General features: G+C 58.0%; 3 protein-coding genes across 5 annotated transcripts in view; 2 read left to right on the plus strand and 1 right to left on the minus strand.

Annotated features, from left to right (window-relative positions):
- The first annotated feature begins 3,655 nt into the window (after positions 1-3,655).
- Pabpn1l (poly(A) binding protein nuclear 1 like, cytoplasmic) lies at positions 3,656-5,922 on the plus strand. Its single transcript, XM_023705255.1, has 6 exons — positions 3,656-3,901; positions 4,177-4,306; positions 4,513-4,580; positions 5,028-5,134; positions 5,203-5,290; positions 5,455-5,922. Exons 1-6 carry the CDS (start codon positions 3,656-3,658, stop codon positions 5,605-5,607), a joined length of 792 nt encoding a protein of 263 aa, XP_023561023.1. The 3' UTR covers positions 5,608-5,922.
- Positions 5,923-8,754: 2,832 nt separating this feature from the next.
- Positions 8,755-13,006, minus strand: Trappc2l (trafficking protein particle complex 2 like). 2 transcript variants are annotated; one of them, XM_023705256.1, is made up of 6 exons: positions 12,925-13,006; positions 11,485-11,657; positions 10,185-10,272; positions 9,963-10,042; positions 9,223-9,266; positions 8,755-8,971 (listed from the first exon to the last, which is right to left on the minus strand). In XM_023705256.1, the coding sequence occupies exons 1-5, from the start codon at positions 12,955-12,957 to the stop codon at positions 9,248-9,250; spliced, it is 393 nt and encodes a 130-aa protein (XP_023561024.1). In that variant the 5' UTR covers positions 12,958-13,006; the 3' UTR covers positions 8,755-8,971; positions 9,223-9,247. The 2 variants fall into 2 exon arrangements, with proteins under 2 accessions (XP_023561024.1, XP_004645052.1); XM_004644995.2 differs by lacking the exon at positions 9,223-9,266 and having other exon boundaries at positions 8,758-8,971.
- Positions 13,007-13,115: 109 nt separating this feature from the next.
- The window catches only part of Galns (galactosamine (N-acetyl)-6-sulfatase), a 51,835-nt gene continuing 42,262 nt past the window's right edge, over positions 13,116-22,688 (plus strand). For both annotated transcript variants that reach the window (XR_002818888.1, XM_004644996.2), the window contains exons 1-5: positions 13,116-13,358; positions 18,373-18,496; positions 19,001-19,075; positions 19,674-19,776; positions 22,145-22,288. Coding sequence is in view for 1 of the 2 variants with exons in the window: in XM_004644996.2 (XP_004645053.1) it covers positions 13,230-13,358; positions 18,373-18,496; positions 19,001-19,075; positions 19,674-19,776; positions 22,145-22,288 (575 nt within the window). In the remaining variant the exon portion in view is untranslated. The remainder of the gene's footprint in view (positions 13,359-18,372; positions 18,497-19,000; positions 19,076-19,673; positions 19,777-22,144; positions 22,289-22,688) is intronic.

The raw sequence follows: 22,688 nt of genomic DNA on the forward strand, positions 1-22,688 counted from the left end.
AAACTTTGCAGGAAAAAGAAAAACAAAACACACACACAGATGAAAGCAGCCACCCTCCTTCCCCTGGAAGATGTACTCAGCTGTATATAACCCGCATTCACCATCCGTCTGTCCGTCCAGCCAGCTGTTTTACAGCCCTGGGGACAGGACGCTCCCCACCTGCTCTCCCACCCCCCCACGCCACGTGATGCCCACAGCAGCTGAAGGAAGAGATGGGGAGACTCACGGCACCAAGGACAGACCAGCCCTGCTCCCTACACGTGGGGGCAGGGGCACAAGGACTCGTGTGTGGCAGGAGTCCGTCGGGCGAGTGCCCACATGCGTGAATGTGAATGTACATAGCTCTACAGAGGTCCAAATCATGGTGTCCACAAGGATGGTGAGAGATGTTTGCCAAATAAAGAGAAAGGAAACCACAGATGTGTATGATACAGGAAACGGGTTTTTGGTGAAATCTGCAGTTTCTCCCACATAGGATGGGGAGTTGCAGAATTCATTAAGTTAAGCAAAGGACCCACCAGGCGCCACCAGCCCTGGGACAGCACTCCCTTGCCCTACAGACCAGGAGACCCCTCTCTGGTGCTTCATGAGGCCCCGGGGCCACAGCCCTGAGCTGAAGGGCACTCCTCCATGGGTGTCAGGAAATGACAGCCATGTGGGAGCTAGCTCTGGGTCACACGTGGAAGCCTGTGCTGACTGTGGTCTTCTGTGCCCTTGGAGGAGACCTGTCCCCTGGTGCCTTGCGTGATCCCTGCTGCCTTGCTGCATGAAGCCCTCAGGGTCCTTCCTGCCTGCAGGTAGCAAAGGGCCCCAAATAACTGCCCCGGTGGGCGCCATGTTCACACAGGGAACACGGCAGGCCTTGAGCCTGCACCCTGGAGAGCAGGGTCCTTGGAGCCCTATGGCCTGAGTGTCAGTGAATGAGTCCTGATGCCCAAGTCCCTGGCCTTGGGCTGCAGGCATCACTCCTGGGTGGGCCCCTGGTCTGTGGTTCTGGAGGAAACCCCTTCTCTGTCCCTCCCCTCATTGTGTCCCTCTTTGGGACAGACAGGCCTCCCAGGGACAGAGGGAGACAGGCCACCTAGCCATGCCAGGCCCCACCAACAGGACACAGGGACTGGGAGACCTGAGACCCCAACAGTCAGGAGGGCAGGACAGGGCAGGGCGGGTGCAGCAAGAAAATGAGGCCGCAGGCAGCAGGAGAGCATGCCCGTCGTGTGCCGTGCAGGGGCTCGCGGCAGTGTCAGCTGCCACCTTTTGGAAGGCACTATGCTGTGCTGGTGCCAGAGCTGACACTGCTGTGGGCTCTATGCTCAGGTGCCACCCAGTCAAAGATCTCAAAATTGGACCCCATGGCCAGGGTTGGAAGGCGAGGATGGGGATGGTCACAGGGCAGCATGCTTTTGTGCTGGAAGTACCCTTTGCTCCCTGCCACAGTTTCATCTTCTCTGGAGTCTGGAGCTAAGACGGAAGTCTGGGGAGCCCCAGAAAGGGCAGATGGGCAGGATGGATGGGGACAGAAACCAGCTCAGCTGTGTCCAGGCCTTCTGTCTTTCCTTCCCTCTCTCCCCTGGACCCAGGACCTGATGGCATCCGTGGGCCATGCCCAGGAGGGCTCACCCAGGCTAGCTGTCTGACCAGGATGGAGGCAGAGACCTTCAGCTCCAGGCCATGCTGGCCACAGGTGTTGGTGTGGGACAGGAAGATAGTGCCTTCCAGGAAGGTCCAGGTGGAGGGCTGAGCAGGCCCCCAGAGGCCCAGCACTAGATGGGGGTAGACAGGAGAGTAGGGAGGGCTCACCTTAGGGACGTTGTAGACAATCAGGACAGACCCCAAATGTCTCCCATTTGCCAGTGTTTCCAAATCGTGCCTCTAGCTGACACCAAAGTCCATCCCTGGCATCCGTCTGCCCACCCCTCTGCCTACTCCTCAGCCAAGCTAATTATCAGCCAATCCTCAGTCCATCCTGTTAGCCCATCTATTCTTCCACCTATGCACCCACCTATCCACACTCACCCCCCACCCACCTACCCTCTATCACCCACCCCTCCACCCTCTGGCCATCCACCCAGGCACAGCCCACTCCACCATCTCTTTACTCTGCCCAGCCACACCCCTGTGCTTCATCTTCCCGCATACTCCAATCGTATCCCTCTGTCCTGCAGTCCCCCACAGCCATCCTCACTCGCATCCACTGAGGCCAATGTCCCCCGTGTACCAAGGACATAAGAGTACACCAGGCCCCCTCACAGCTTTGCCTGCATGTGCTGTGGGCCAACCAGGCTGCCTATGGGAAACCTGCCTGTGAAACAGCATCCACCACCATGGTGCCCCTTTGGGTTCAGGCCAGCTCCAGATACTTCAGGAGCAGAGAGATTCTACTGGGGCAGAGGGTCGCCCACAGGCCACTGGGACTCACCTTGACCACAGTATGTACATCCTCCCTGCCTCCGCCCCGGGAAATCAGCACCTGGAGGGGACACAAGAGGCTGTCCAGGAGGTCCCTAGGCCCTGGGGGTGACCCCATATCTGTCCCAGATAAGTCCCTGGTGGTGCTCTCCAGTCCCCTGGCCCAGCTATAGCCCCTGCCTCAGCCCCCACTGAGTTATGAATGAGCTGGGGTAGTCCCCAGGATCGATCTGCTGGACACTGAGGCCAGCTGGACTTGGGACCACCTGCTCCTGCAACCTCATGGACGAGGCGCAGGGTACTGCACAGTGACAGCCTGAACTCTTTCCAGAGGCCCACATGACCCAGTCTCACTTGCTCTGTTCCTTCTGCTGCCATCCAGTCAGACCCCAGGCCCCAGTGCCAGCAGTGGTCACAGGTAGAAGCACAGTACACAGCCTCCTCTCTGCTTTGTTCCCCTGAAGCAGCTGGACTGGGAGCAGGGCTGTTTGCTCATGAGAAGCCACGCCCATAGCCTACAGTCCTCCACCCTGCCCTGTGTGGCCAGGCTGCCCCATCTGTGTAACGCACCTCACCTCTGAGGTGCTGCCCCTTCTGGGCCCTGCTTTGCTCTTTCCCAAGTGCTGCAGAGCCCTCTCCCGGCAAGGAATGTGAGTTCCCCCTGGGAAGCCCTCCAAGGGGCGATGAGTCCAGTTGCGCATTGGGCTATAACTAGAGAGCCAGTGCTCAGTTCAGCTGAAATCCTGGGTCTCACACAGAGCAAAGGATAGGCTTTGGGGCCGGGGAGATGGCTCAGTAGGATAAGCGCTTGACTGGCAAATGCAAGGATCTGAGTTCAATCCCCGGTTCTGAAAAAAAAAAAAAAAGGCTGTGCAGAGGGGGCTCCAGGTAAGATGCACCCAAGGAGGAGATGCAGGGGTCCATCCCCACCACCCAGGCCCTGTGTGACCAGCTCAGTCCCTAACCTCCCTACCTGATCAAGTGCCATTCCTAACTCAGGCCTCCTGGGAGAGTAGGGGAGGGGAGAGGGGCAGAGACAGGGCACTCACAGCAGCTGGCCCTACTTGCCAGCTGGCCCTACCTGGCTTACACCCCTCCCCATGGAATGAAGTGTGGGTGGGGCTGCCCAGCTGGGAACCCTTGGTACTACAGTAGGAGCAGGTGGCCCGGCTTAACACCTGGGGCTGGGCAGGTGTGTGGAGGGGAGCAGCACCACAAGTGAGTGTAGCCCACTGCCCAGCTCCCCATGTGGCCCTTCCTGAGCCGCACCACCCTCTTCCCACCCCCCACTGAGGACTGGCTCCAGACAGTCTCCTCGGACCCTGAGGCCCAGGGCTGGGGCGCCTGTGCTGGGGCAGAGAAGACCCCTCTGGAGCCAGAGAGTGTGGGTGGGAGTGAGGCTGAGGAAGCCAATGTCGATGCCAGAGACTCGGACTTCTTGCTGTCCTTGTTGGAATCCAACGGCCTGGCCAAGGGCCCTGAAGCTGACCAGGTAGCAACTAGTGGTGGCAGGCAGGGACCTCGGCATGGGCTGGGTTCAAAGGGACAGGGAATGGACCAGAGGGGAGAGGGCTGCCTGCCTGGGGAGAAGACTGGTGGAAATCATTGGGGCAGAGGTCACAGGGGCTTCTCTGTAGGCCTGAGCACCACTGGGAGAAGTGGGTCAATTTCTAGGAGACCACAGCCCCTGGTAGGTCTGTCCCCTCCCTGTCCTCGTCCTGGCAGGCCCTGCAGGGTGCCCTCAGGCTCACCCGGCCATGCTGGCAGGAGCTGGAGGCCATCAGGCTGAAGCTGTGGACAATGGAGCAGGTTCAGGAGGCACCAGAACCATCCAGCACTCAGGCCAAGGAGGAAGAGGGAGCCGGGGCCAGGCAGCTGCTGCGCTCTGGGACTGTGGGTAGGAACCAGGGCTCCCTGGTGCCCCAGCCTCGTTCATGGACGTAGCTCGAGGCTCTGAGCTCACCTTGAACCTGGGCAGGATGGGGGGTGGCCTCCCGGCAAGGGCCACCAGGGAACAAGTGGTATCACTGTGGGCCAGGCCCATAGAGGCCCACCAGCCTGGACAAGAGGCAGCCACCACATGTCTGGGGCCTTTCCCCACAGGCTGCCCCTTCCCTGGGGTCCCCAGACAGACAGTGGAGGCTGACCACAGATCCATCTACGTAGGCAATGTGAGTGAAAGGAGGGCACACCTACATCCCGCTCTGTGGATGGGGCAACTGTCCTAGGGCTGTGAGGTGGAATCCTGTAGCCCTGTACCAGGGTCTGGGCTAGAGGGGCTGGGGGTTAGGGTTGGGGCAACTGGGCTGTCTCCCAAGGAATCATGGCCTGTTATCAGATGCCCTATTTGGTTGTTTTGTTTTTTTGTGGAACCGGGGCTTGAACTCAGGCCCTTGAGCTTGCCAGGGAAGCACTTATTCTACTGAGCCATCTCCCGGCCCCCTCGTTTCTTGAGTGACAGTCACTTTACAGACTGCACACCTCACACCAGCCCCGGGCTACAAGGTGGTCTGTGCAGAAAGCACATAAGCTCCCCGTGGGGGAGGGGGCAGTCCCAATGCTACTGTGCAGGGTCCCGGGTCCTCTGCACAGAGAACACAGGGACCACACCCTGGCAGGTGGACTACGGCGGGACTGCCGAGGAGCTGCAGGCCCACTTCCACCCCTGCGGGGAGGTGCACCGTGTCACCATCCTGTGCGACAAGTTCTCCGGCCACCCAAAGGGGTCAGTGCAGGGCTGGGGGGGTGGCAATGTGGACCACCCTCACCTGACCGTCACCCTGCTTCCCTCAGGTATGCCTATGTGGAGTTCACCACTCAGCGCTCAGCCCAAGCTGCAGTGGAACTGGACAAGAGCATCTTTCGGGGCCGCGTCATCAAGGTAGGCGTCCCTGGGATGTGCGCCTCTCCGGAACTGACCCCCAGGGGGCGCTGGTGCACAAAGAGGAGGAGGCAGCTGTCCTGGCCCCAGAGGCCCAGAGCTGCGGAAACAAGAACGCGAGGCTCGACTGCAGATGCCTTGTGCCTGCACGCCTTCGGTTCTAGGTGCTCCCCAAGAGGACCAACTTCCCAGGGATCAGCTCAACGGACCGCGGGGGACCCCGGGGCCACCTGAGCGCCAGGATGGCATCAGGCTCACGGAGCAGCCTCCAGGGCAGGCCCAGGCTGCGACTGCGACTGCAAGGGCAGGGCAGGTAGGAGGGCTGGGGAGGTGAGCCTGTTGCCCTGCAGGGACCCCCAAGACTGCCAGGAGGTGCTGACCTTGACCTGAACCCTCACCCTGTGTTCCGTCTTGCAGGGGGCACGGGGGATTCTCCATGTGGTTCTCACCATACTGAGACACCCAACAGGTCAGGAGTCAACAGCTGTGTTCCCTGAGGACCGCTTGCTCCACACAGGCCGGGTCTGCAGCCACAAGTCACACAGCTGCCCAGTGGGCGGCTCCAACTGGGGGCCTGGATAGCTGGGCGGCTGAGGCCAGGAGTCGGTGCCCAACCAGGCTAGTCCTCAGCTCTTCAACTCGCTCATTTTAAAGAAAAACAGAAGCATGTGTCTTAACAGTAAAGAATAAATTATTAAATTTGATTTTTTTTTAAAGCACACAATAACATCTCCTTCTCCCCTTTTTCCCTAATGTGGATGTGGTTCAGGCTGCTTGTACCTTCTTGGGCGAAGGCCACAGAGGGTGGGTGGAATGTGGCTGTGGCCTCACAGTCCCCAAGCAGGGGCAGCGAGGTCCCTCCGACGACTGCACCTCCACGCTCCCTCCGGGCCTCCAGGATACCTCTGACTCGGCAGCCTCTCCTGGACAGACCTGGCACAGGCCAGCCTGGTTAGCCACGTGGGAGGTAGGACTGGAGACAGTGGCCCTGGGCACTCTGCAGCCCCGTGAGGCCAGGACATTGAGCTCCCTGATGAGGCCACCCTGTACCCTGACAGGTGGGAAGGAGCCTGCTCAAGCCCCAGCTTGACGCCATCAGACACAAGCCTCTGCTTCACCTTTGTCTCAAAAAAGAAAATGTCTTCAGCCCCAAGTACCCTACACTGTCTAGGTGGAACCCGGGTCCAATGCGGGACGAGACCTGAGACACTGCAAGGAGACAGAAGCACAGCTTCCAGTGACACCAAGTGGGTGAGGCGAAAGGACATCAAGGGCGACAGGAGCTACACAGGGGTGGCCCTGCCCACAGCCACCCCACCTCCTGACCCTGAGCCGACGGAATACTTGTGCTGCACTACATCTCAGCAGCTGGGCCCACAAGAAGCTGGGGACCCAGGGCTGACACCGAGGCCTGGCTGAGGACAGGGCTGGACACTCAGCAGAAGCTGGCATGGAGCTGCTACCACCCAACCAGCCTGTCAGGCCACTTCCTGGCCATAGCAGGATGAACTCCATCCTGTGGTGGTGTTGCCTCAGCATGGCTGCTCCCGAAGGGCGCCCTGTCCCTCCTTTCCCATAGATTTGAGGAATGGAGTGCCCCGCCCTGTCAAAGTCTCCAAACATAGGTGGCCACAAATGGGCAGCTGCTGGGCTGGGCCGCATCAGTGGTGACAGAGCAGGTGCCCTGGGGCAGAAGGAAGGAAAGGGCACAGATGGCACCAGGAGAGGAGAAATCCCACTGAGGTCGCCAGACAAGGCAGCGCTTGGGCCTGAGCTAGAAGCTGCCTGGGAGGCGGGAGGCAGGAGGCAGGGACTGAGGGACAGGGCCAGCTGCACTGATGCCAGGGGCTCCAGGAAGAGGAGTATGCCTCTCGCCTCACATAATGAAGGTGAAGATGCGTGTGTAGAGCTAGGATCAACACAGGCTCCGGCTTCCTGCTGCCCTGTGCTGCACACAGGACTCTCCACTTCATGCTCTTAACACAGCTCTCTGAGGTCCAGCCACACATCCAAGTCCCAGGCAGGCAGAAGCAAAGGTGAACCCCTCCTGAAGGGCCTTGGCTGGAGTCTCTCCCCAGCACCACTCACTCATGCCTCTGCTGCCGCCCTGGGGTACATGAAGTGGAAGTGGCGTGCATCTCGACTCGCACTGCAGGCCACTAAAATGCCTGGCCAGGCCCGGCCCATATTCCCTCCCTTACAAATGCAGCCTTCTGGCTCAAACTCTGAGCCCAAGCACACACATCCTGTGCATCAGAACCAGCTGCCTGCTGTCCTGCGCCACAGCCCTGCGGAAGTTTTCCACTCACCCGGGGTACAGAGATCGGGCCTTGGGTTTGTTTACACATGCAGTACAGGGCCTTCCTATCAAGCTATACCCCAGCCCTCCCTTTTACTTCTTGAGGAAGGGTCTTGCTACATTCCTAGGCTTGCTCAACCACAGCTGGCTTATTATGCAATTTTATTTTATTTTATTTTATTTTTTGTGTGTGTGCGTGTGGCCAGCTCAGCCCACCAGGGGGCGGGCTGGCTGGCATGTGGTGCTGGGGGATTGAACCGCGGTCCCTGTGCTTTGCTAAGCTTGTTCTAAATAGATGCTTTAGACCACTGAGCCATCTCACCAGCCCTTATTATGCAATTTTAAAACTGACACTGCTTGCTGGAAGGAAGGGCAGGAGCCCAGAGCTGCACAGAGCAGCAGCTCACCTCGAATCCCACCCCAGCGTGCCAGCTGGGAACACTTGGGTCTCAGAACCCTTGAAACTCTTAAAGGAGGGGAAACAGATGGTTGTTCAGCAGGCCCGCAGTTGCCTGGGCTTGCAACTGGACAAAGCCAATGGCTCTGAATGCAACATGCCACAGGGACACCTGGATGGACGGCATTAGCCAGGGGCCATGAGGCCCCTATCCCACCCAGGCTGGTATCTCTCAGCCAGCTGTCAAATGACACAGGAGCCAGCTTTACTCGGAAGACCCTGCCCCCTCCATCCCTGGCACAGTGTGGTCACCATCCAGGCTTTGGCTGTATGGGTCTTGGGGACACTGACCACAAGATCCTGTTCCAACCTGGGATGCCCATGGGACAGCAGCAGACTCAACTGTAACTGCCAGAGGCAAGGGCAGAGCCAGGGCTCCTGTTCTCGGTGCCCACCCTGCACTGCCACCTGAGGTCGCTGCTCCCAGGGGAACCCACTGCCCCTGCCCAGTGCCTGAGCCCTTCCTGCTGGGTCTGTCCCCTAGGTCCCCAGTGCGCCCCAGATGACACAGACGACAGGCTGACTCTATCTCCCAAGCTTTAGTGGCGAGGCATGCGCCCAACCTCACTCAAAGCAGCTCCCTCACATGTGGGAAGATGAACGACGATAGACTCTCCATGCAGCTATGTACACACCACCGCTCTCAGGCAGGCACAGGGACCTGAGTCCTTCCCGCTGGGTCTGTTCCCTAGGGCCCCAAGGCGCCCCAGATGACACAGACAACAGGCTGACTCTATCTCCCAAGCTTTAGTGGCGAGGCATGCGCCCAACCCCACTCCCAGCAGCACCCTCACACGTGGGAAGGTGAACGACGATAGATTCTCCATGCAGCTATGTACACACCGCCGCTCTCAGGCAGGCGCAGGCGCAGGGACCTGCTCAGCATACCTGGATCATCATCGATGTCACCATGTTGTCAAAGGCCCTTGGACGAAAAACGGTCATCAGGAAAACAGCTCTAACCCGTCCCTGTGGGCAGAGCTACAGCCCCTCTGAATCCCCAGCAAGACAGGACTGCTCCACCCTCCACCTCAAGGCCCGGATCTGAATTGCTCCCATCCCTGTCTTCTGACCCCATGGTCCCTGTACCCTTCCCTGGAAGGTTCCCAGGTCAGGGCCAAGTCCCAGGCAGGGGCAAGAGAGCAGCAGGTGTGACAAGAGCAGCACTGTCTCTACCTGGCACAGCTGGGGACACCCGCTGTCACCCAGACCACAATGACCCACAACACACAAGGAAGGCACACTAAGCATGGGCTTAGCATGGGTCACCTGCCCCGGGGAACTGCTGTGGACCAAGGGAAGCCGGGGCGGGATGTAGCACATGGATCCACACTTTTTCTCAAGGCTTCTTTGTGACATTTATCCAACAGTAAGTTGCCACATCTGTTTGCTGGCTCTGCTGGGAATCGGGGAAGGGCCCCTCACATGCCAGGCAAGCACCATGCCACAGAGCCAATCTCCAGCCCAGGAAGATACCTGGGGAACAAGCCCAAACCATCCAAGTCCTCCAGGAGAGGGAGATGGGCAAGGGCAAGAGGACATTTCCTCCCTGAAGGCCACTGTACACAAACCTAAGCCCTGGCTCTACTCTCTGGGGTGCCTCGGGGGCCCACTGGGCACACCTGGGAAACCAAATGGGCAAGGCCTGACCACATTGGCCCTGAAGCTGGAGGTGAACTAATCAGTCAGCTCATTTACAAAGGGTTTCTCTTTTTTGGTACTGGGAATCGAACTCAGGACCTTGCGCTTGTCAAGCAGGCTATTTGCCACAGCACTATACCCCTGGCCCTACAAAGGGTTTCTTTCACCACTTTCAAGTCAGTGCGATAGGAGACAGGACTCTGCCACACTTCAAATGACTCTGCTCTGGTCAGGCAGGCCCTGCACCGAAGTGGCCACATGGACAGTAGGCCCACCTGGACTGGATGCGGTCCCCAGGGTTGTAGAAGGGATTACACATCACATCTGTGTAGGAGTTATGCAGCTTCCGGAACATCTGAAACAGAACCCAGCAATGGTCTAAGTGATCATGTGCTGTGCGGCTGCTGGGCATGGGCCTCTTAGCATTTCCACGCAGCAAAATGAGCAAAACCAAACCCACCCCTGCCCATGGTACACCTCAAATCCCCCCCACTCACACTGCGAATTTCGTTGTCTCGTAGGGCCGTGTTTGAGGAGTCCACCACCATGACAAACTTCACCTTGGAGTTGGTCACATAGCCATATCTGCACAGCTGGTTAGGAAACACACCCACATACAGGGACCGCTGGAGGAGCCTACAACTCTGGGACCACTGTGTGCTCTGGTGTTGGAGACACCTGACAATGCTGAGTCACAAGAGGTACCCAGGGGGACAGGTCCTGTGGTAACCACACAGGTGTGCAGGTGGACGGACACCTTTATATTGTCGCCTGGTGTTTGCAGGAGCAGAGGAAGCCAAGCCTACAACTCACACCAAGTCTGTCTATACCAGGACCACATCAGCTTCTTTTGAATCAATTTCGAGCCCAGGAAGTTAACTGCAAAACCAGTTCTCACAGATAGGCTCGCCCCTCACCAAATATCCTCACAGTGTAATATGGTGGCCGGGGCCACCATCATTGTTATGGGTTAAGGCCAGACAGCTGTCCCAGAGCATGGTGTGTTCATAGGGTTTGGGGAAGCAACAGGATCATGTGGGTGGGGAAATATTCAACAATGAGGAGTTTCTAGCAAAACGTGGTTTAGGAGGTAAACCACCTCTGCTTCTCTGCCAGGTCTAGAGCCACCGTCCTCTGCCACGTCCACGTCATGCCGTCCTACCTGGGAGCCAGCTGAGTATGAAGAGAAACGTCTATAAACTGAATTAAAACAAACCTTTCCAGCTTCAGGGTGGGTGTCAGGTATTTTGTCCCAGCAAGAAACTATGCTAGTGAAAATGTCTTTGAATTCCATAACCTCAAGCAATTGTCACAGGGACTGCCCAAGGGTTTCCAACAACAACCCAACAATAACGACCTAACAAAAAATAAATGAAACAACTACCCCTGCTTGAAGTCAAGCTGAAAAGCACCGAAAGACCTCCTTGTTGGTATAAAGCAAAGGAAGCCCCAGTTTCTCCCTATACGTACCCCACTCTCCATTGAATTCGAGCCTGTGTACCTCACGTGATTCCCCAATTAAAGAAACATGACATTTAGAAGCCCTCATGAGCTTCAGGCTACCCCAACTCTGTAGCCTGGTAAAAACCCTCACTTTCTTTTTTCTCCTTTCCGTTATTTTTGTTGTTATTTTTTGTTTTTGTGGGTTTCTTTTGGAGGTTAATTGAGACAGTTTCACCACATAGTTCAGGCTGGCCTCCTGGCTCAGCCTCCCAGGCGTGCACCACCGTGCCAGCTCAGTTATTTTCCAGAACGTCCGCAGCCATTACAGCACCGTGCCAGGGCACTGAAAGATACACCTTGTAGTCCTCTGTTGGGTAGAGGAGGCCCAGGTAGAGCTCGCGCTGGTCCACCAGTGCCTTCCCCATGGCAGAGATCTTCTCGTCCACCACGTCCAGGGATGTGTGCACCATGTAGTGGAACTTGAGCTCATTCTCCATGGGGGTGCTGCGGATGTAGAGAGGGTAATTCTGCAAAAAAAAAGAGATGGTGCTAGCTCTAAGGACAGCAATCTACCCAGCACATGCTGGCTCTGAACGGTGCAGAATGCCAGAGGGCAGTCCACACCCACCAACCATCCTGGGAAGGGACCCTCTTTTGTGACAACCACGCTCCGCTCTCTATCCTCCCTCAGGCACTGCCTGTGGACCCGTGTCACCTAAGCAAGTTCACTTGCCATTAGCTGACCAGTGGCCCCATCTCTTGGTGGCTGACACACATATCTGAGTCCACTCTGCCCCAGCTACCTTGGGGTCTGAGTGGGACCATCCTAGCATGGTACCGCCCTGCAAGGCCAGTGGCCCTGTTCCTCAGCCCTTCCAGGCTCCACTCAAGTGCCCCATCTCTGCGCATCTAATCAGCCTGGAGTGAACAGCTTCTCTCCCAGTCTCCCACACACAATTCCCTATCCCTGCCGGGCTGAGCACAATGACATCTGTGAACGAGATGTCCCCACCCCCTGGAACAGGAAGGTACGTAGTCCGCAGACCTGCAAACACACGTTGGCAGTCCCCAATGTACAACAGCATACACAGATGCTTTACCATGAGTTCATCCAGGTATTAAGTACATTTTCAACTTGTGAATAGTTTCAACTTAGGGTTGGTTTGTGGGGACAGTGCCCCATCTAAGGAGGTGCACTGAGAGTGCTCCGGGGTGGCTGTGCTCAAAGCCCACGAAGAGCATCACAGGCGCAGCTGCCCGACCCCGCTGTCAGGAAAGCAGCCGCAGGAAGCACTCCATAGGCCGGGGAGACAGCTCCACGGCGTAAGCACCTGCCTGGCACGCGCAGCCCCGAGCTCAGTCCCTGGTTTCGGAAAAGCAGGACAGAAGAGCAGCGAGCAAGCTCCATGCTTGGGGCAGGCAGCTGTACTCTGGCCGCGAGGAAGGGAGGCAGGAGGCTCGGCCAGAGGGCAGGCCTGTGCGCGGGCTGCGGCGGCGGCAATCGGCCTCCAGACGCCACCCCGAAGCAACAAGGTGGCAGACGTGCGCCACGACCGTTCTCTGAACCCCGAGCAGGAGAGGGCGGCACCCGCAGGGACGAAGCAGACCACCACCAGGGGAAGCCCGTGGGGCGGCGCGCTGAAGGGCTGCGGGCGCCGCCAGAGCGCGGGCCGGCACTCCAGGAGCGAGGAGTCCCGGGGGCAAGCCGGCAGCGCGGCCGACCTGAGAAGTCGGGCGGGGAGGCGGGCGGGGAGGCGGGGAGGCGGGCCGGGCCTGTCGCGCGCCCACACGAACCTCCTTAGCGATCACCGCGACGCACACCGCCATCTTGGCCGGCAGCGCGGCGCGTCACGCGGGGGCGCTCGTCACGTGGGGGGCGCGCATCACGTGGTCGGCGGCCCCGCCTCTCGCCGCGCGGGCGGAGCCTGAGCCCTCGCGGGGTGGGCGGGGCCTCGCGCGGCGCTTCCGGGTCCTGCCTGCCAGTCGTCATCCGGCCCGCCCCGTCGGCAGCCCCGGGAGGGCTGGTCCGGTCGCGTCCGGCTCGGGCTCGCCGGAGGAGCCGCGCATCCCTTTTCCGTGGCTCGGCCTCCGTGGTGGCTATGGCTGCGGTGGTCGCTGTGCCGAGGGAATGGCGGCTGCTGCTGCTGCTGCTGCTGCTGCGCGCCGCGGGGCCGGCGGCCTGGGGCGCCCCGCAGCCCCCCAACATCCTGCTGCTGCTCATGGACGACGTGAGTGCTGGCGGCGGTCGGGGGGCTGGCCCTAACCCGACCCTGGCCCCAGCCGTGACCCTCCCTGACCCCAGCACTGACGGGGCTCTCATCACGGGCCCACGCCTGTACCCCAGCGCTGGGCACGATGAAAGCAGGGGGATCCCCACAAGTCCCAGCTACGTAGCGAGACCCTGCAACAACTAAATCCCTTTTTTATTTATTTTTATTTTTTTTAAATCTTCATACTTTGTTTATTTATTTATTTTGTGTGTGTGTGTGTGTGTGTGTGTGGCCAGCTCAGCCCACCAGGGGGCGGGGCTGGCTGGCATGTGGTGCTGGGGATTGAACCGCGGTCTCTGTGCTTTGCTAAGCTTGTTCTAAGTAGGTGCTTTAGACCACTGAGCCATCTCACCAGCCCTAATCCCTTTTTAAAAAATACATTTTTTAATTTTTTTAAAAAATTAAATTTCAAAAATGGGGATGGAGCTCAAAGTAAAGACCGTAAATTCCATGCTCAGTAGTGAAAAAAAGAAAAGATGAAAACCCTTTTAGTCAAAGAACCGGAAATGAACTCAACCTCAAAGGAATTTAAGCAAAGGCAGGGCTTCCTGGCTGGGTGAACAGAGCATGCCTGCAACCCCGCTCTTTCAGAAGACCGACACTTAAGGATCGCTAATTCAAAGCCAGCCTGAGCAGTTTAGTGACACCCCACTTCACAATTAAGAAATCAAAGGCGAGTGTGGTGGTGCATGCCTGGAATCCCAGCGCTTGAGAGGCTGAGGCAGGAGGGTTGATGCAAGTTCAAGGCCAACATGGGCTACAAAGTGTGCTCAAGGCTAGCCTGAACTGCAGAGGGAGAGACCCTGTCTCAAAAAAATAAATAAATAAATAAATAAATAAACAAACAAAAATAAAAAGGGCTGAAGATGTAATGTAGCCCAGTGGCAGTGCCCTTGTCTAACATGTGTGAGGCCCTGACTTCCATCCTCAGTGCCACCAAAAAAAGGGGAGAGTGGGACACATTTCCTGACTCCCCTGATGAGATAAAACGGACACCCCTGGCTTCAGGCAGGTGGAGTCATCTTCCAGGTCTTGTAGCTCTACTGTTCCTAGTCTGACTCTATGATGATTTGTCATGACCCTGAGGTAGTACCAGGTGACTCTGACTCAGTCTCACAATCATCTGAAGTCCCAGCCTGCTGAGTCCGTTGGCCTGGCCTGGGTCAGAACCTGGCACCAGGCACACTGCAGGGAGGAGATTGCTGATCTGCCTGATGGGCCCCCTGGAGCCACACTGGTGGAGGATGGGTTGTCTACTCAGCTTGTGCAGGAACCATTGTCCACCCAGAAGCCTGTGTCAGCTGAGGTGGTCACCTGCATTTCTCTGATATACCTGGCCGGGGTACAGGCAGATACTGCACATGCCAGCTGACAAGGTATGACCTCAGCATGTGGAAGGCCTCAGGCCTCTTCCCTGGCCACACCGTCCTGCCCTGCAGGCCAGCTGCCTCTGCCAGCATCAGTTGCCTGGACCTGGGATGGGTAGCTCCATGGCTCTGGTCCATGCAAGCCCACACTGGTGGAGGATGGATTGTCTAGCTCAGATTATGCAGGAGCCATTGCCCACCATGAGCTCACTGCCCACAAACCAGTCTCTCCTGGTCCAGGAAACGGTAGCCAGGCAGAGGTGCCAGGCTGACCCCTTCTTAGAGTATGGTGTTGTAGGAAAGGGATGCCCCAAAGCTAGTGCCCTGCACCATGCGAGGTTCACCTGCCAGCCATGGTGACCTGTAAGGGACCCTGCCCCCAGACAGGCAGGGTGACAAAATTACAGTGCCACCATCAGCTGGGGCTAGGATCATGAAGTCTGGTCATGGAGTGTCCTCAGAGCCAGTGCACGTGAGGGTGCTTGTGGATGAGTTCAGGAAACCCAGAGGCCCAGTTCTACCCAAGCCTGCGCTACCTGAGAGTAGGGCACTCAGCTTCTGTTCCTTACGTGGAGGACACTACAGCCTCACACGCATCCGGGTGGGTGCTAACCCTAAGCAAAAGACAGGGCTGCAGTTGGAGGGGTCATCATGCCCACAGGGCCCTTCTCGCCCATTCCGTGTGCGCAGTCAGGAGGGGGGGGGTTGGCACTGTTTTCTTTTTTGCAGTGCTAGAGATTCAACCCTGGGCCTCTTGAATGCTAGGCCTGCTCCCTACAACTGAGCCACATTCCCTAGACTTTTATTTTTGAACTGTCTTACTGAGTTGCCAGGCTGACCTTGAACTGATCTTCCTGGAGTAACTGGAATTACAGGTGGTCACCACCTCACCTGGCTTTTTGGATTTTTTTTTTTTTTTTTTTTTTTTTTTTTTTAGGGAAGGGTCTACAGGGCTTTTAGGCTGTCACTACTAGATCAGACTCATAGTGATCCCCCTGTTTACAGCCTCCCAAGAGCTGGGATTACAGGCTGGTGCCACCACGCCCAATCTTAATTGCTGTCTCAGCATGCCCCGGGGGTGGGTTAACAAGGTGGGCATAGGGATTGAACCCCCGGCCTGCTTGCAGGCACCTTAATCTGCTGAGCTATTTGGCCAGCCCTTCTTTGGAACTTTTGACAGAAGGGAAGGATGTTTCACAGGCTGGACAGGGCATGACCAGTGGTCACCTTTAACCCCAAAGCCCTGCACAGGAATTTAATGTTTCCATTTTTATGACTAAGAAAGCCAGCAAGTAACAGAGGAATAAGTGTTAAGCAGAAAGGGGTCCAACAGGCAGCCTGGGATTTCTGTCCTCAGGAAGGCCCTGCAGAGCTTGTTGCACTGCTGGTGTCCAGGCCTGGGTTTGTGGGTGGGAATGGCTTTCGGCCCTGGACTATGCAGACATTGTGATTTATTAGGGCACTTGTCTTCCTCCTGGGTGTCAGGAACCTTGCTACCTACCTGGTAGAGGCTCCCCCACAACCACCTCCAGTAGAAACCCCACCCATAATTCTTTATCAACTTCCTACTTGACACCACACACATACGTCATCACTAAATGCCTCAGGAACTCTGTGGGCTCCTTAGGGACTGTGGAAGGGATCCTGGCCTCCTAGCCTCTGCCTGTCCTCTGGCTGCCAAGCCACTGCCTTGAGTGACTACATTGACCTGCAGCTCCTTGAAGCAAGGGTTTCCATGCTCCCTGCTTCCTGAGTGGCCAGTGCTGATAGCTGAGCCTACATGCTATAAAACATCTCCACCTGTGTCCACTCTGCTCCTGGTGGCTTGGGAACAAGTTAGCAGATCTCTTGGGAGCAGATCTGGGTGTAGCTCTGCTCCCATGGGCCTCGGAGCAGCCAGGGATCCTGACCCAGAAGCCTCCCACCTGGGCAACAGTGGCAGGGAGAGGGCAGCAGGATGGGCAAGCTCAACTGGTCACCTTGGGTGCTGTGATTGCAGCCAGTGTCTGTCCCTCTTAGAGGTACCAGGTTGTACCTGGCTCCAGCCTCCTGCTTTTCGGCCTCCATTGCAACCATGGTGGCCACATGGTGTGCATCTGGCTGCTGGTGCTTTCCTGACTGACAGTGTTACAGACCAAGGCCCTGTGGCCTTACCCCATCTCTACTCCCAGCCCAAGCACAACCTAGTGCCCAGAGGTGCATCCCCCAGCTGTACCCATGAGGAGAAATCTGCACAGGTCTGAAGGAGCTTGAGTGTTGGGAGATACCTGTCCCACTAGGGGAAGGTCCCTGCTGGGGTCACTGGATGTGTCCCGAGGATGCCCCAGCCCATCCAGGCTTATTGGCTTGGTCCCTGGACTTGCAGACACACAGGGCTGAGCCCCTCTGTTGTCCAACATGGTGGCTGTGATCAGCCACCTCCTCACCCTGCTCCTTCCTGCTCAGGCAGGCCTGGACAGGACAGGCCAGTGGTGCACATTGCCAGATGGAAAGGCCATTTCAGCGGCTTCAGACATTCCAGAAAAGGCCAAAGAGAATCATGTCTCAAAGATCCTACAGCCAAAGGGGACTTTCAGGGTGAAGTCCAGCCTGAGTCAGCCCTGAGGCCCCATGTCAGAAATGTGGCTGCCCAAGAGCCTGAGCAGGGGAGAGAGGCAAAGTCACCCTCAGGTCCCGTGAGCACTGGACAAAAGTCACCAGCCCTGGACCAAATCTCTGGGTCCAGCTTTCCAACCTGACTGTAGGGGCCCTGACCGCCCCACACCCAAGTTGTCTTGATTGCTGAATTGCCAGAGCCTAATGAGCCTGGAGGGCGGGAACTGGCACCAGCTGAGGTCCTGGAGCAGACCAGGTTGCCCGCACCCTCTTTGTAACCACCCCACTGAGATCTAGGTCCCCAGTGAGAGCATATAGTCCCTCAGGGTTAGCACTGTCACACCACCACACGGTGTCAGGTCTGTGTCCTCACCTAGAAACCCCACCCACCTGCCAGCCACTGACAGGCAGCCTCCTTCCTGTCTTGATGGCCAAGCTGGTTGGCCTGAAACAAGCAGGCTGCCAGGCTGCTGGGGACCAGGGCGCAACAGAGCTGTGTCCGTGAGGCAGGCCCTCCCAGCAAGTCTGTCCCTAGAGTCTCCTTATGGGACATTGCTGCCCTGATCTAGCAGGACCTCGTCACGATGCGTTACATTTACAAAGGCCCTATTTCCAAGTAAAGCCATGTGTCCCCGTGGGCATGAAACTGGGAATCTGTCCATCATATCTGGTGCTTTGGGTTGGCCCCAGCCCGAGGCTGTTGGAGTCAGTACTGTGGACACTGTCTGGTGGGCTCTGCCCCTGAGTGTGATCTGGCATGGGGAGCTGGGTTGTCCGCTGTTGCTGGGAGCGCACCGCCTTCTTTGGAGGTCTGAATTTGCTTACAGTTCTGTGTGTTGCCAGCTCCCCGGAGATGCATAGTTGGTGCCCTGAGAGGAAGGGCCGCTCCTCCAGAGCAGCCAGACAGGATGGAGCAGTGGAGCAGGGGCCAGCAGGACAGAATGCTCAGTCCTCCAGGACAGAATGCCATGTGCAGAGGAGTTCATTTCACATCTGTGCTTCTCCTGCAGATGGGGTGGGGTGACCTGGGGGTATATGGAGAGCCCTCCAGAGAGACCCCGAACTTGGACCGCATGGCTGCAGAGGGGATGCTGTTCCCAAACTTCTACTCTGCTAGCCCTCTGTGCTCACCATGTAAGTCCATGTCACTGCCTACCCAGGGGCCCAGCTGACTGCCAGGGGGGTGCCGTGCCCCATGGCCACCCAGCCCTGGCCCTGCAGGGCGAGACCCTCAGCACCTTGGAGCCTGTCTGAGACACTCCAGGTGGACCTCTAACCCCTGCGTCTTCTCTGTGTCCCAGAGCAGTGGCTGTCCCTCCTCCCCATAGTCACTCCTGCCAGAGAGGAGATGACCGTGGAGGAGCCACACCCGGTGAGAGGCTCTCACTGACCTGCGTGTCGCCTGCAGTGCAGTGGCTGTCCTGTAGCCTGAGCAGTACATAAAAAGTGCACCTGGGCTTGTCAGCAGGAAGTTGTGCCCACAGCCTGGGGATGAGAGGCCAGAGGAGATGGAAAGCCTGGAGGGCACTGTACTGCTACATGTGGCCTCGGCAGCAGAGCGCTGTGTGTGGGTGCTCAGGGCTGGCCAGGCTTCTCCAGATGTGTCCTCACAGTATCTCTGTTTGTCACCTCCTGTAGCCAGGGCGGCCCTACTCACTGGACGGCTGCCCATCCGAAACGGCTTCTACACCACCAATGCGCACGCCAGGAACGGTGGGTGCTACCCCTCTGCACTCTGGGGCCCAGGCATGGTGGGCATGGTGTTCATGGAGGGGAAAGACAGCTGCAGCCATCCTGGCCTGGTTGTACAGAACCTGGCTTCTGGCCTAAGGTCATCGGAGGACCCAGCCTGGCTCACCTGGTGCCCCTCAACCACCCTACCCTGCCCGCAGGCACTGCCCAGCCTGGCTGGAGAGTGGGGCATTCCTTCCTCAGGGACTTCATACCCTCCTGGGTGGCAGAGACCTAAGAAAGCTAGGAGATGGGAGGTTCCAGCAGGTAATGTTCTGGACAGTGCTGAGAGCCCAGATGGGTCCCCCAGGGAAGGCTCCCAGATGAGATAGGATCACAGGCCCTGAAGAGAGGGAAGCAGGGAGGCTAGGCACAAACTGCACCTTATGGCAGAGAACTGCTGCCAGCTGGGGCAGGAGGTGGAGAAAGGCGAAATGCCCAGAGGGCATAGGGCACAGTTCGCACTTCACCCTTGGAAATGTGCTGACTCGGAGGGGTGTGGGCCCCTGAGAGGGCCTTGTGGACTTGCCATGTCCAGCCTCTGTCTGGTACTCATACACGGCCCCGCCTTTCCTTCCAGCGTACACACCACAGGAGATAGTAGGTGGCATCCCTGACTCCGAGCGCCTCCTGCCTACGCTTCTGAGAGAGGCTGGCTATGCCACCAAGATCGTGGGCAAGTGGTAAGTGGGCCGGCAGGGACTGGCGGCAATGGTCAGGCACAGCCCAGCAGGGCTGCTCCGTGACTGTGAGCAGAGAACCTCAGTGTGGCAGGGCTCAGCCCCACTCACCCCACACTCCCAGCTGTCTGTTCCAGGGCTTTGGCATCATTGCACACGGTGCCTTGCAAGGGGACACTGGCCAGCTGCAGAGAGTGCAGTCGGTGGGGGAGGCACTCTGCCCAGAGGAGGGTGCTGGCCCCGGGGCTCACGGCATGGCAGGCGGTTGTGCAGCTGTGCTTTTTGCTGCAGGAACTGGACTTTTTCTCCCTGGGACCTCAGATGTAAAAGCCTGTGGTCGGGCTGCAGGAGTCCTCCCTTGTGCCCAGGGAGCTTCCTCGGTTCTGCCCTCTGCCAGCACCCTGCTCCCTGTGGCCTCTGGTACCTCCCTGCAGGGACAGCGTGTCCAAGGACATTGGCAGTCCTGAGGAATCTGCTACAACCTAAAGGACAATTGTAGGAACATCCAGGCAATTGGAGACTTGTAGGTGAAAAGAGGGAGCAGCCCAGAACTCAGCAATGACCAGGAGGGGGCAGAACAGAGGGGGCAGACGCGTTGGGCTGAAGTCTTCCTCTTGCTGGGGGCCAGTGGGCCACTTTGAGACCAGCCCTTGAGGACTGTGCAGGCCTCGGAGCACCACCAACACAACCCAAAGCTCTGTCTGGTGCCCAGAAGCTCTGTCCTGGCCCACAACTTCCCACTCACCGTGCTGACTTGGGTGGTGGAGCTCACTGTTGGAGAGCTATGACTGGGAGGAGCAAAGCCAGGCGGGCCTGGAGCACCAGTGCTTGTAGAGTTGGCACAAGGGTGTTGTGGGCCACGGACTAGCTGCTCCTCAGTGGGGGAGTCCCCATCTCCCCAGGCCCTGACATCAGCACTCAGGACCCAACGTCATCAGCCTGACTGGGTCCTGGGTGACAAGCCCTTCCCGAAGCCCCACATTGTCAGCCTGGCTGGCACTGTCTCCTCTCCTGTCTGGAGACAGGTACGCCTACCTGCCTCCCCCTGAGCAGGACCCCAACTCACTTTATCCTGTACAGTAGCCTCTGTGCTGCTGAATACAGATGCACAGGAGGCCATAGGTGGCTGGATAGCCACCCACCATCAGGAAGGAGCAGGCACCCTAGCAGGGACTGAGGGCACCCGAAACGCAGAGGCCCAGGCCCCAGGCTTGGCAGGGCCAGAAGATGGAGATCCAGCTCCAGAGCCCAGGCAGCCTGCACTGTGGATGCGTCCATGCCTCAGCCAGGCTCCTCTGAGTGAGCAGACCAAGTCCAGATAGACAGCTTACCTGAAGCCCAGGTGCTTTGGGGCTTAGCCTGTTCTTCCAGCCCTGGCCCAGCCTTTTGCGTCATTCCTGTGATGCAGCCACTGAGTGACCATGAGCATGTGGTCACGGGATGGGGGACCCGGGTGACTCAGTCCAGGGTCTTAGGTGTGTCAGGATGAGGCCTATCCCTGTGCAGCCCAGAAAGAGAGCCCATCCCTGATGTCACCGTCTTCCAAGTAGAAGTTTTCAGTGGCATTTATGGGGCATGTGCAGAACTCACGTGAGCTGGCTGAGGGCTGTGACCCAACCACATCGAGAAGCCACCCTGCTCTGAAGACCAGAGGCTAGTCACCCCTAGGATAGAACGGGTCCTGCTCAAGGCCATCAAGCCTAGGTGCCCCATCTGCTACCTGGAGGGGGCCATGAAAGTGGTGTCCCCAAAAGGGGGGGGTGGAGTGGGGTCTCTCGGGTGCCCACAGCTGTGCCACGTACCTTCAGTGGGTGAACCCCACAGCCCCTCAAGCCTCAAGCACATGAACATCTGTCTGCACGGCTCCTGCACTGTCCGGTGTGGGCATGCTGATGTCTTGTGATCACCCAGCTGCAGCTCACGGCCAGGCTGGGGACCTGAGTGCAGCCCACAGTCTGAGCTGCTGATTGCCCTCTGCCCACCACTGCCGCCTTCCTGAAGTGCTGTGTCAGGAGATGTACTGCACATGCTCAGCCCCCGTGGCGTTGCTAAGGCAACAGCCCTGGGTGTGCTGGGCAGTGTGGGGTCTGCAGGGCTGGTGATGTTGGGAGCTCTCTTCCCAGGCACTATCCTCTGGGGCCATGCCCACTCATCACTGCAGGACACCCCAGGCTTGCTGCGCCCCAACACTCTGGCCTTGGCTCAGCCTGAGGAGGGTGGCAGGTCCCATCACTTCTGGGCTGAGGTCTGGCTTTCCATTGCTTGCAGCCGGGGCTTTGCTCACACCTGGAGCTAGGGGTGCTTGTTTGTTACTTGTGAAGCTAAAGTGTCCCCAGCTGTAGTACCTAAATTACCTGGTCCTTGTTTCTAGGCACCTGGGTCACCAGCCCCAGTTCCACCCACTGAAGCATGGATTTGATGAATGGTTTGGATCCCCCAATTGTCACTTTGGACCTTACGACAATAAGGCCAAGCCCAATCTCCCTGTGTACAGGGACTGGGACATGGTTGGCAGGTACCACCTCTGCCCTGCCCCGCCATCCCCTAGCAGACAGTGGGGGGAGGGGGTGGTGAAGCCTGAGCCATCTGCTTGTCACTGGTGTCCTGGGCCCCAAGAGCACTGGCAGAACTCACATGAGTCCTGCCCAGAGCCCTGGGGCTCAGCTTCATGTTGTGGCAACCTCTGAGGTCAGAGATTACTTTGGGATACCTGAGTTGAAGGGACTTCACAGCTTTGCCCTTGGCTTCAGGGACTGGGGACCCTGTGCTGCCCCAGGAGACCTGAAGGCCATGGCCTCCATGTGCAAAGGGGTGCTGCAAGTAGCCTGATAGGGATAGGAGGAAGACAGGGTGGAGGAGCCGGCACGTGGCCTGGTACGGTAGCCTGATAGGGATAGGAGGAAGACAGGGTGGAG

The sequence above is a fragment of the Octodon degus genome, unplaced genomic scaffold (assembly GCF_000260255.1).
Source record: "Octodon degus isolate 3935 unplaced genomic scaffold, OctDeg1.0 scaffold00215, whole genome shotgun sequence".
NCBI classification, from domain to species: Eukaryota; Metazoa; Chordata; class Mammalia; order Rodentia; family Octodontidae; genus Octodon; species Octodon degus.

Coding starts and splice junctions, on each gene's coding strand:
- Pabpn1l (XM_023705255.1), top strand. CDS start 3,656: ATGTGGCCCTTCCTGAGCCGCACCACCCTCTTCCCACCCCCCACTGAG. Junction 4,307..4,512: donor GCTGCGCTCTGGGACTGTGG/GTAGGAACCAGG, acceptor CTTTCCCCACAG/GCTGCCCCTTCCCTGGGGTC. Junction 4,581..5,027: donor GATCCATCTACGTAGGCAAT/GTGAGTGAAAGG, acceptor ACACCCTGGCAG/GTGGACTACGGCGGGACTGC.
- Trappc2l (XM_004644995.2), bottom strand. CDS start 12,957: ATGGCGGTGTGCGTCGCGGTGATCGCTAAGGAG. Junction 11,658..12,924: donor TCGCGGTGATCGCTAAGGAG/GTTCGTGTGGGC, acceptor TTTTTTTTGCAG/AATTACCCTCTCTACATCCG. Junction 8,972..9,962: donor GGGGACCGCATCCAGTCCAG/GTGGGCCTACTG, acceptor TTTTCGTCCAAG/GGCCTTTGACAACATGGTGA.